The 13295-nt window shown below is 35.3% G+C and overlaps 1 protein-coding gene across 4 annotated transcripts in view; it reads right to left on the reverse strand.

The window, feature by feature from the left end:
* LOC123306299 (neuropilin and tolloid-like protein 2) overlaps positions 1–13295 on the reverse strand; it is a 414806-nt gene that overhangs the window by 239316 nt on the left and 162195 nt on the right. For 3 of the 4 annotated variants that reach the window (XM_044888225.1, XM_044888226.1, XM_044888228.1), the window contains one exon: positions 5814–5843. The exons of the other annotated variant lie outside the window; for it this stretch is intronic. In XM_044888225.1, coding sequence (XP_044744160.1) covers positions 5814–5843 — 30 coding nt within the window. The remainder of the gene's footprint in view (positions 1–5813; positions 5844–13295) is intronic. 4 annotated transcript variants of the gene reach the window in all.

Consider the following 13295-nt stretch of genomic DNA (forward strand, 5'->3'; position numbering starts at 1 on the left):
TCTCATGAGAACACATTACGTTGAGTATTAATCAAATTAATAAATATCTCATCATCAATACATTACTGTGGCGACGAGAAGTGTGTGCAGTATTCAAACAGTAAAATGTCTGAGAAGCAATATACAGGCCTCATTCAGGAATTTGTGCCGTCAGTGTCAGACTGGTCAATTTATAAAAAACGGTTACAAAATTACTTCACGGCGAATGCAATAACAGAAAATGATCGTCAACGTGCGATCCTGTTAAGTCTTCTCAACGAAGAGGCATACAAACTATTGTATAATATGTGTATTCCTGCTGAACCCGAGTCTAAGTCATATGCAGACATAATCAAGTTGTTGGATGGACATTTCAAGCCGGTGACATCGGTGTTTTCTTGTCGAGAAAAATTCTTCGAGGCGAGGAAAATGGCGAACGAATCACCTAAGGAATGGGCAGCTCGACTGCGCAGCTTGGTGTCTATGTGTAATTTCGCGGGTGCCGATGAAATTAATCGTGCATTAGTGAATATTTTTGTGATCGGCTATGAAAAAGGACCGGTTAAGGATCGTTTGTTCGAAGAAACAGGCGACGTTTCGTTTTCAAGTATTGTCGAATTGGCTGCTTCAAAATCGGCCAGTAAGCCATTTTCTTCGGCGGGGGTGAAAATTGAATCGGACATGTACTACGCATCAAGGAACCACGCGCAGGCACACGCGCCTGCTCGCCCTTCCACCTCAACAGTTTCCCGGCCTGGCTGTTCCATGGTCAACCGAGAGGGAAAACATACAAGTAAATCAAGGATACATTCTGATGGATCGACACAAATCAAATGCGTTGTTTGTGGTCGACGAAATCATCAGTCAGATAAGTGCTCGTTCAGAGATTGTTATTGTCATTCTTGTAAAGGTGCATTTACACCAAACGAGCATTGTTTTCGAACGTTTCAAAATGTTTTGAAACGTTTTGAAATGTTTTCAAACGTTCGAAAACTCAGAATGGGAGGTGTTCACACAGCCCGCGCCTGTCCGAACGAGCAAATGTTCTTGATAATTCAACGATGTCTCTCTAAAGTGCACCGACATGGAGCCCTCATTATCTAAAATTGCAATTTCTACTGAATCTATAGTAATCAGAATCTCTGAAAGTAATAATCTCTCAAATGAAAGAACTACGCCAAAGGAGGAGACGAATAACCTGGGTGAATTCTTTTCTGAAAGGAAGAAATTATACCCAGCTGCTAGATGACTTGAGAGTGGACGAAACTGAACTTTTTAGAAATTTCTGCCGTATGTCATTATGGGACAAAATTGAGGAAAAAGTGTCAAGAAAGACACCAATTATCGAGAGAGCATTCCAGCGTCGGTTAGACTGGCACTAACACTTCGATTTTTGGCTACAGGAGATTCTTATGGAAGTGTCATGTACCTTTACCGAATTTCAAAACCATCAATATCGAAAATTATTACCGTCTGTCTGTGAAGCAATCGTAAATGGACTCCATTTCAAATGAATTGATTTTATGAAATCACGATTCGAGAGATCTCACCAAAATTCAAAATAAATTAAATACCAAGACCCAATAACTTATCACGGTCCACAGGTGTTTTCGATGATATGACGTCAGATGTGCAAGGAAATCCAAATCCCTTTGATGATTCGTCGGTTTACCGACATGAGACGGAACGGGATCGAGCTTTTTAAAACGTTTTGAAACAGGCTTCGTAAATTTTATTCGGAGTCGATGAGTGTTTACACCGTCTGTGCATATTGCGTGCATTGCTCGCAAACAGTGCCTTATAATGAAACATTACTTTACCGGCATGTGGCGAAATGAGCTCGAGCTCTCTGAAACGTTCGAAAACAGGGTTTGCGAACTCTGTTCGGTGCCCATGACTGTTTATACCGCCCGTACTACTGTTTGCAAACAGTGTTCGCGAATAATGCTCGTTTGGTATAAATGCGCCTTAATAAGAAAGGGCATCTTGCCCCAGTATGTCCTTATAAGAAAAATGTAAACAAACAATCAAGGTCTAATAAGAATAACTTCTAAGAATCGGAAGACTATTCATTATATAACATCAATGGCAAGACAGATCCAGTTATTATCGAATTAGTTATCGAAAATAGAATGTTTACTTTTAATCTCGATACTGTTGCAAGCTATAGTGTTATATCTGAACAGTTTTATGATGAAAATTTGAAAAACAAATCGTTGAAAAATACTGACAAAATTTTCAGTTTATATAATGGTGATAAGGTCAAACCTTTAGGTTACATTGAATGTGAAATTATGTTTAGAGGAAAATATGCAAATTTACCATTTTTCATAATTAAAAATGGAGGTCCACCACTGCTGGGACGCGATTTCTTTAATCTATTCGACTTGTCTATTTATAGTTTGAACACGGGCGATCTTCCTAAAAATTGGGATTTTCTTCTTCGTAAATTCGAAAATCTTTTTTCTCCAGGATTGGGAAATTTCAATAAAGGAAAAATGTCAATAAATATTAAGTCTGGATCATGTACACCTAAATTTTGTAGAGCTCGACCATTACCTTTCGCGATGCGGGAAAGAGTCGAAGCGGAATTAGATCGTTTATGTAAATTAGGCGTTATCGAACCTGTGGAATTTTCAGAATGGGCAACACCCATTGTTCCCGTTTTAAAAAAAGATGGCTCAGTTCGAATTTGTGGTGATTTCAAGGTAACCGTGAATCCTGTTATAGAAATTGATTCTTACCCTCTACCAAAAATCGAAGACTTATTTGTTAAATTACAGGGTGGTGCATTATTCACCAAATTAGATCTTTCAAATGCTTATCAGCAAGTAAGTTTAGATGCGAAATCGAAAGAATTGATGACCATTTCTACACATAAAGGATTGTTTCGGTACAATCGAGCACCTTTTGGAATTGCTAGTATTCCGGCAAAATTTCAAAAAATTTTAGAAACCATCCTACAAGATTTGGATGGAGTTGTTAGTTTTTTAGATGATATATTGATCACTGGAAAAGATAAGGAGGAACATTTAGCTAGATTAGAAGAAGTTTTATCGAGACTCCAAAATGCGGGTTTGAAATTAGCTTTAAAAAAATGTGAATTTTTGAAGTCGAAAGTTACTTATTTGGGATATGATATCGATGAAGAAGGACTTCATACATCTGATATAAAAATTTCTGCTATTCTCAATGCTCCTAGGCCTACAGACTTAACTTCATTGAGAGCTTTTCTAGGCCTAATCAATTATTACGGCAAATTTGTTCCAAACTTATCCACATTATTGTATCCACTATATGAGCTCCTTAAAGAAAATACACAATGGAATTGGTCAGTAGATTGTGAATCCGCATTTATTAAAGTTAAGGAAATATTAGTTTCAGCTCCGGTTTTAGTTCATTATAACCCGAAATTACCTTTACGTCTTATTACTGATGCGAGTGACTGCGGTGTGGGAGCATTAGTAGCACACACAATGCCTGATGTTATTGAAAAGGTTATTGCCTATGCCTCTAGAACCTTGCTCGATAGGGAAAAAAAATATTGTACCTTAGAGAAAGAAGCTTTGGCGGTAATTTTTGGATTATGCAAATTTCATAATTATTTGTGGGGGAGACATTTCACGTTGGTAATAGATAATAAGCCGTTATCGTATATTTTTCATCCTGATAAATCAATCCCACAATTTTCAGCCAACCGTTTACGAAGGTGGGCACTCATACTTTCTGGTTACAGATACGATATAGAGGTAGTAAAATCGAAACAAAACAAGGCAGATATTTTATCTCGTCTTCCTCAACAGGTTGACGAACAATTGATAGAAGATGTAGATTTGAACTACGTTGATTATTTTCAGAATAATGAACATTTTCCAATTGATTTTAAAAAAATTGCGGAGTTTACAAAAAAAGATAAAATTTTGAAAGAAGTTATAAATTCTGTCAGAAAAGGTTGGAGTAATTATGAAATTTCGAAAAAATGGTTACAACATTATTATAAAATAAGGAATGACTTAACGATTGAGTCTAATTGCTTGATATGGAACAATCGCATTATTATTCCTTCAATTTTGAGAGGAGAGATGTTGAAAAGTCTCCATTCCTCTCACATGGGCGTCGTTAAAATGAAATCGTTAGCTCGATCATATTTTTGGTGGCCTGGTTTGGATCGTGAAATTGAGGAAATTTCGAATACTTGCGAAAATTGTTTGTTGAATAAAAAAAGTCCAGACAAGGCGATAATGTGTAGTTGGCCCTGGCCCTACAAGCCATGGAGTAGAATTCATTTGGATTTTATGGGTCCATTTTTGAATAGACAATTTTTGATTATTTTAGATGCTCATAGTAAATGGATTGAGGCTTTTCCAATGAGCTTAACGATTGAAATTTTAAGATCATGTTTCGCCCGTTATGGATTACCAGATCAGATCGTAACAGACAACGGCACATCTTTCTGCTCAGATGAATTTGGAAATTTTTTGAAAAGGAACAATATAGTTCACATGACTAGTCCACCGTTTCATCCTTCGTCAAATGGAGCTGCAGAAAATGCAGTAAAAACAGTTAAAAATGCCCTAAAAAATGCTCTAGGTCATCATACGAACGGAAATATAAATTTGCTACTGAATAATTTCTTATTCGATTATCGGACTACTCCTCAATGTACGACAAAGGAGACTCCAGCAAAATTGTTTTTAGGTCGTGAGTTGCGAACTCGTTTCAATTTTTTAATGCCGACGGATCGGGTAGATTTGAGAGATCGAGTCTCAGCAGCTCAAAAGCAACAAAAGTTGTATCATCGTGGCCAAAGATCTATAACTTTTGAAATTGGTGAAGAAGTAACTGTACGTGATTACCGAAAACAGAATACCCGGAAGTGGATTAAAGCGGTGGTAAAAAAGAAAATTGGCTCTTCCATTTACTTGGTACGAGTACCAGAATTAGATAATTTAGAATGGAAACGTCATGTAAATCAAATAAAAAAATATCTTTTAATTCCGTCTTCACTTCCTGATATATCTGACAATGCCGAGCATAGTGATTCTGTTGGACAGAACAGCGAAAGCTTGGTTGGGGGCCGACCTAAACGTGTGGTTAAGCCTCCACAAAGATTGAATTATAGTTAAATAATGGAACATATTGTTGTTTTTAGGGGAAAATTTCTATAAGGTTTTGTTAGTTTAAGGGGGGAGATGTTATGTATGAATGACTAGCATTGGTTGTTGTCCTACTTGTTTCTGCGCAAACAAGATATTTGTTGGTACATATGGACCATATCTGAAAATGTAATTCAGTCAGTCGAGAATAAACGTTGGTATCATCCATTTGAGTTTTTGAGTATTATTCAAATTAATATATATCTCATGAGAACACATTACGTTGAGTATTAATCAAATTAATAAATATCTCATCATCAATACATTACAGTATTCATATTGATTTTTCCTATTTTTTCCATACAAGATTTCGAAAGCACGAAAAAATTAGTGTTTTTCATCGAAAGCAGAAATTCTAAACATTCTTCGTTCTACTGCGATAAACATAACAAGACGAACGCACTTGGTAAAAACTTTCAGGGCATGTTTATGTAAAATACAAGACGGTGGTGTTTGATATGTTTCATGTAAAAATTCCATTCATTTTTGCGTTCACTCGGAAAAACCGAATAGATCGTAAAGTGATGCAGCTGTCGCCTAAACAATAGATTTAACGAGTTTTGCAGCCCACGAGACGAGACTCTAGATGAGGCTGCATGTCTTATTGGTGAAAAGAGACGAGACTATTTAGTATTTACTGCCCTCGGTCGCTTATTGCCTTTTACTCATAAAACTCACCCCAAAACAGTTCTGGAAGTGTGGTTAAACCTGAAACAAACAAGAACAATAAGAAAGAAGAACTTATCGAGTTATTAAGAATATCAAATTTTTCTCATTTTTTCTCATTCATTACATACAAACTATCTAAATCTTCACAGAATGTTAGTGTATATCCCCTATAAAGACTCAAAGAAGTCAAAATTTATGGAAAAATGAATTTCCTTGAAAAAATTCTTTTTGGTTGTTTTTGCCACGTTGTAATAGTTATTCTGCTATTCAGGATCATAAGAATGAGTTAAGCCGCGTTTGAGTTATAATTGGTGAAACTAACTCACGATAGTTTTATGTATACGATAATCATTAAATTCAATACAGAAATGGATAGGCAAATCTCGTACAAAATGATAGATGTAATTTAGAAATATCGGTCTAGGGAACAAAAACACGCTACTATTCCTTCACAATGTTTCTGCTTCGGTTTCTGCACTTTATTAGGCCTTCTTCAGGCTGAAAACAAGTAAAATACAAATCAGTGACATATGTAAACAAGCGGAATATAAGCATCACAATAGATCTATAAGTCATGAAAAATTTTAAATCTACATATAAGACAATTAAACTATTAAACTCAATAACAAAGGAATTCAAACTAGAAAAAAACTATACAATTTTGTAAAAACATCACAGCGGATTCAAAAAGACACTTACTTATAGAAAAGAAAAAAAAAAGATATTCTGTGTCAGAATAATAAAAACCAAAAGACTAAATTTTCATATATAGAAAATCGTCATTAAAAAATGAAACAGGAAAACCGAGTTCACCTATGAGGAGAGGATCATTAAGATGGTGAACGCCAAAGGGTTTAAAGAAGTTACGAGTTCACCTAGATAGTTTTGATGTTTGTTACAATTCAAATCAATGAAAGGAACATACATCAAACGAATAACAGAAAAAACAAAAACCACGTATAGTGACTAGACACTAGACTAACCTAACAAAATCTTCAGACTTGCCTCAAACATTTTTGTGTTAAGTTGGATTATGCTCTACTCAATTTACTGACGTCAGTGCGCGCATTAACCTTACTGGGAAATTTTTCAATATATACCATCTCTTTTAAGCTACGTTTGAACCAGTTATTCCCACGATCCAAAATGTCAACGTTTTGGAAATCAAAATTGTGGTTAGCTGATAGAGTGTGAGCGGACTAGAATCTTTTTTATTCTTGCAATCTCTTTCATGTTGGGCTGATCTATTGCCCAGATATTGGCCAACAGAACAAGCGCTACAATGCTTACAGTTCATCTTATATACCACGCACCCCAGAACAACCTTTTTAAGAGGAGTTTATACCACGGAACATTCTGGCCATCCGTATCCTTATACGGATACGTATAAGGAGCTTTCGTAAAGGGGGAAAGACAACCAGAATGTGGGGTGTTGCCAGAACACTTGAACGATAAATAGAAGTTATGAATGTAACAATAGTTTCTACTTTCTTCGAAAAGATAGGAGAACTTGACGAACGTCTTTTTTTAACTCTACCAGGATACGAATTGTAGCCAATGGCGGGACTTTTCGAGAAATTTTTTCATGTGGAAATTCATAGAAGAAATGGTTTCACCTCGGAAAGTTAAAAACATGAATATTTGTTCTTCAATGAAAAATTTTTTATTTTGTTTCCGTTTGACGAATGAGAAAATGTCTGACTTTCCGAGATGATGAACTGATTGAATTGAATTATAATGAAAACCCCATATAAATTAGTGGCTTCTGACGTAAGATATTTATTTCCTCTTTCACTAAAACGGTGTATATACATAAATTTCTATATTGGGTTCAATGACGATAATAGAAAGGCTCTCTCATTTCCAGTCAGTTAGTACATATTCCAAAAATCGAAGTTATCAACTTCCTCAGCGCCCAAACTGCCACTTCGGAATAATGCGCGAATAAAACTAATAAAAACAACCATAAATCTTACGATAAACGACCGGTATCAGTCACCAAATTCTCTTTATTCACAGCTCCCGATATGTTTATTTATGACTCGATCGACCCCTCATCAATTGATGGAATATCCAACTAAAAGAAGTCTAAATGTTTATTTTGGAAGTCCCAATGTAAACCAGCACCGTCGTATCGCTGATCCCTGCTATTGGCGCACAGGAATACATCAGAATCTTTTTCCACAAATACTCTCGAGACGGATCGAGATGGGAGAAGGACCGTGATTGATGAAATTAGGACTGTGGTCGAGTAACATTAGTAGAATCTACGATGGTATACCGAGTTGCTTCCATGAATTTATGAGGAAGCTTCAACTCTCTGATAATGAATCAGTTTTCAAGACGAGAGTGAGAGTTTATCATTGATCATCATACTGATTGAAGGATATTCTGAAAGGTGTCTGCGTTCTTCCTGAAATTTATTGTTGGTGAAATAAGGGAATACACAACGCATTGATATCTTTTTCACGAAGTTTTCTATGTTGAACAACTAAAACACGTCACTCCTCTGTCTCACGAGTCAAAGAAAACACTCGAAGACAAATGGCAGGAACAGATGTACCGGCTATAGCGCTCAATTCGGAAATGGGGAATTCTGTAAAATCAAAATAAAATCAAAATCATTCTGCAAATATGAGGTTTTAAAATTTAAATCGCTTCGTTTCTAGTTTACGATTTGGCAACAGCGCCTACTAGGAAATAAAAAGAACAATGGCTTGTTTATGAAATAACAGCTTTTGATTTACAGCCATCATAAGGCGCATACTCACTGGCGAGCCTCAACAGCAACCGGCCATAAAAGTCCCATAAAATTTTACGATCTTCCTCGTTCGTCGCAGACTTCATAGACAGCCATCTTTGTCTATCTCATCTAGTTAGTGTATTTGTTGTCCTTTATTATCAACGCATATTTCAGTCGATGTTGCCAACTTGTGCAATAGAAACGAAAGGCTTCAAACTTTTAATACCCATTTTGAATTTTATTTTTAAGTACTAATTTTTTTTGGGAAACGGCTGAAATGGTTATTTAAAAATGTGAAGTTTCAAAGCACTCCTCCATCGAGTGCACCACGAAAATATTCAATATGGAGACGACGTCTCGACGAATTGTCGTTCCATTAATGCGTGCTAATTATGAATCAGCGATGGAATTCCCAGAAAGGCTGAAATATATATCCTACACAGGCTGTAGACCGGCTCCGGGATTATTGTCCCTCATCATTACAGTGCAGTGTAACACATCTCAACCGGAGAAAGGGGGCCACAATGAGGGATATTTTTCAATCCTCATCACGACACGCCATCAGTCCAACCAAGACTGAACCACGCCTCATTTAGTCTGTAGAATCCTACACCCATCCATGACTCCCAAACAATACCACATGACCTGCAGTCAACGAAAGTACAACTATTCGCCGAGATATCCTGACCGAATGCGTTCTGCGTGCAATCCCTTTTACCCTCCTGCAGTCTCTCGGCGAATAGTTGTACGTTGACTGCAGGTCATGTGGTATTGTTTGGGAGTCATCCCAGGTGACCATATCTCATAACAGTTATGAAGCAGAAATGTATCCCGCGCTCCTTGTTTTATAACAGATATATCACACTAAGAGTACAAATACAGAACTCTTATGTAGCAGCTATGCTCCTATGTCCGCCTCAAACAAGGAACACATCTCCTTTCTGAAAGGAGCATAAATAGTTCAAACATGGATCATGCAAATATTTGTTTCATGGGAGATCTATATATATTACCTTCATGTGTTATGTTTATTATGTTTCATTTGTTATTAAAAACGCTTTCAATAAAAAGATGAAAAATTATGGAAATTTATAAACTATTGCAATAATAATGAACTCGAATTTTGATTTTTCAAATAGTGTGTGTTTATCAATCATTCTTGAAAATAAAATTCAAAAAAATCTCACATCAGTTCGGTGAGGTATGTGAACGAATGAACTAATGTTCAAAAACAATATATTTTCATAAATTTCAGATTACCAAATAAGTGCACACGTTAATAAAACTAGAAAGAATAAATTACATCATGCAAACTGCTGGGTTCATGATAATTGTTCTCCAAAGAAAGATTAGGACATGCTTTTCTGGTCTTTGCACTTTCCTGCATTCCATAAAAAGAATAATCAACAGTTCGTTAATCTTTTGGCTTAGGTCAAAAAGTTTTTAGAAGAATTTTGTCCATGTTATGCGTTATGAAAAAGATAAGAATACTATATGCATATTACATATCTTTCTGAAGAAAAAATTTTCAATATAGGTATGTGATTTATTCATTTATTTCTACAAATGAGGTACATGCAACACGTCAGAAAATAACCTATATCGAAATTTACATCAAACAGGCATTATTTATTCAAATATAATCTTTATATGCTGGATATAATAAAACCATAGCCTATTATGTTTTATAGGACTGCTTTGAAAATACGAGAAATGATTTATTGACCTACAGTTCGATATCCACAGCACTTTCTTTTCAGTAATTCACCATTTCACTGGAAAATCACTATGACACACAAATACATAACTTATCAAACGTTCAATATCTGCACTTCACTTTCAGTAATCCACTATTCAACTGACAAAACGTCTAAATGATAATAAATAAATATCGAAACGACAGCAGTATCAATAGCATTTCTCACAATCCTCCATATTTGTTTACGTTTTACAGCGCCCTCGACGGTAGTTGAAACGCTTATGGTGTCATGCTCTGTCGATGATCTCAAAATGATACATGGCAAATAAAGAACAATGTTACAAATATGTTACGTGGATATCTTGGAGCGGGTACATGAAATTTACAAAATGTGGATATAATTTAAATACAGCACAGGTACATCCCAAATATCGTATCAGACACGTAATGGTTACAGAAAAATAATACATAACAAAGTTCCCCATTCGATCTCCCGAGAAAACATAACAGATATGTTACTGGTCACCTGGGATGGATGGGTGTAGGATTCTACAGAGTGAATGAGGCTTGGTTCAATCTTCGTTGGATAGGTCGCCCCCCCCCCTTTCTCGCTTAAAAACAAAATACTCCGGTTCAGATGTGTTACACTGCACTGTACTTATGAGGGACAATAATCCCGAAACCGATCTACAGTTCATGTATTTATATTTCAGCCTCTCTGGTAATTCCTTCGCTAATTCATGACTAGCACGACAGAATTATCGTGTCCAAATTAAATATTTCGGTAATCAAAAACCAGTGACGGCTCGTGGTCATTTGATTCGAGGGGGCGAAAATTTTTATGAGAAAAGAATTCAAGTATTTTCAGTGATCAATTTTATTTTTCCAATATAATATATAATTCATTTTTCTTCAACTTATTTTGTGTGAAAATAGTTTCCTAAATAAAAGTATTCATTACGCAATGTTCAATTTCCTTCTGAAATGCAACACACATTCCAGTGAAGTGCCACGTCCGCTAGATGAACAAGATTCTCTCAAATTTGAAGTACTCTAATCTTTTCTTTCGATTTTTTTTCTTGAAAATTATGATAGGTTAAAAACGTATTAATGAAGTTTGGTGCAAAGCTGTTTGAGGAGGCTTTGCCTCCCTTGTAATAAAACCCATTGCCAATTGCCCCAACCGGTTAGTTCACCAATTAAAATTTGTGACAGTCGCATGCGCCATTTTGCAACATCCCCATTAATATAACGAATAATAATGTAATTATACTGTTTCTCAATTTCTTTCGATATACTCTATCACTATATCAGTAAAGACACGCATAAACTCACTTTTTATATTCGATTTCGTGAACGAAGTAGTTTTTATAAAATAATTGATGAGTTATCTCAATTTCATTGGTGATTAATATTGATTTTTCTTCTCTTGGTTTCTATTCTATTTCCGATAATAATAACGAATTCAGCTCTGATATTTATCTCCAAGATGTATTCATTCATTATCGTTGTTCCTTTCTCACAAGATTTACCAGAATCAAACGTAAGCTATTCAACCTTTCATTTACATGTAAATAAATATATTTATATTTTTCAGAACCTTCAAAATTTGCTAAGATTCAAACACAGATAGCTCGGCTCGGTTTAAAATATACAGGCTGTTGAAAAACCATAAAAAAATGTTATTTTCAGATCTTATCTCACAACGGTGTTTACGAATGAAATGAATTTCGGAATACATTTTTTCATTCATTTGATGAATTTTTTCCGAACACAAGATATCATGCATGTCCTCCAGTTTTCTCATTATGATCATAACTTATCATAATAATACCAAAAATTCAAAGAACCCAATTCTTGAAAATAAGTTGGACGCTAACTAATGAATATTTGAATGTTCTATGAAATAAAAATATTCTTCATATTTTCTCGTATAATGCACCGTTTTCGAATGATTTGATGTTCAAAAATACAAAATATCCGTTATATTCGGAAAATTAGGTAGGTACTTTGGCTGAATGCGATTCTGTTTTAAAGTTCAACAGATGTGTAGTGTCAAAGATCGAGCTTGTTATTCTGAGGTAAATTTTTTTCTACGGGAGTGGCATAGCTCATTATGAAAACTTAAAATGACTATATCGAAAAAGAATGGTACATTCTTTTGACCTAACGAATCTATTGTTGAAATACTAGTCCAAGACTCACTCTGTATGTAAATGCGATAAATAAGGAAATTCAGCTGACACTCTGGTCCTCGTTTTTAAAGAAAATATTCCAAACGCCCATTGGTAATATCATTTTCACAACTCTTTCTTCCCGGAAAATATAAAAGCCAGCCTTTCATTAGCCTGCCGAAAGCCATCATAGTCTTCCGATTCCATTTCTCGTCAGGAGTCGCTTCCATATTACGAGGCCAACTTTTCTGCCCAATCAATTTCAGTCTGACTGGAAAATTTAAAGGAAAGCTGAAGTGGAAAAATTGGCGTACCGCTCGAGTTCCTTGATGAAAGCTCGATAAGTATTAACAGAATTAACGGATCCTTTCTCCATTCCGGATTTCGTAGCCAACTCATCACTTCTTCGAATATGAAACTGAATTGATTTGATGACCTCTGACCCAAACTTTACTAGCGTCAAATTGAGAGAGTTCTAGTAATTCTTCATTTAATTCAACTTCAGTATTTGGGCATCAAGATATGTGAGTATGTGGAGAAACAAATCTGAACATTTTGATAGATTCTTCTTGTATTTCTTATTTTCCAAACCTATAAACTCTCTTACATAGAGCCTTTTGCTGTTCCGACATTTTTCAAATAACAAATTATCTAAGAAGACCTGAATAAGCAAATTTTTGTAAATAAACTTTTTCTATCGAAATCATCAGTTCGATTGCAGAAAAAAAAATTTCAGAATCTTCCACATCAATTCAAAAACGTTCTGAATATCTTTTTATGGAATAGATTAGTTGACTTACATTTGGCTGATTTGCTTTATTTTATCATGAGGAGATTATATCAATAATATTTTGCTTCAATATTTGTCAAATTAG

This window comes from Coccinella septempunctata, chromosome 2 (assembly GCF_907165205.1).
Source record: "Coccinella septempunctata chromosome 2, icCocSept1.1, whole genome shotgun sequence".
NCBI lineage: Eukaryota > Metazoa > Arthropoda > Insecta > Coleoptera > Coccinellidae > Coccinella > Coccinella septempunctata.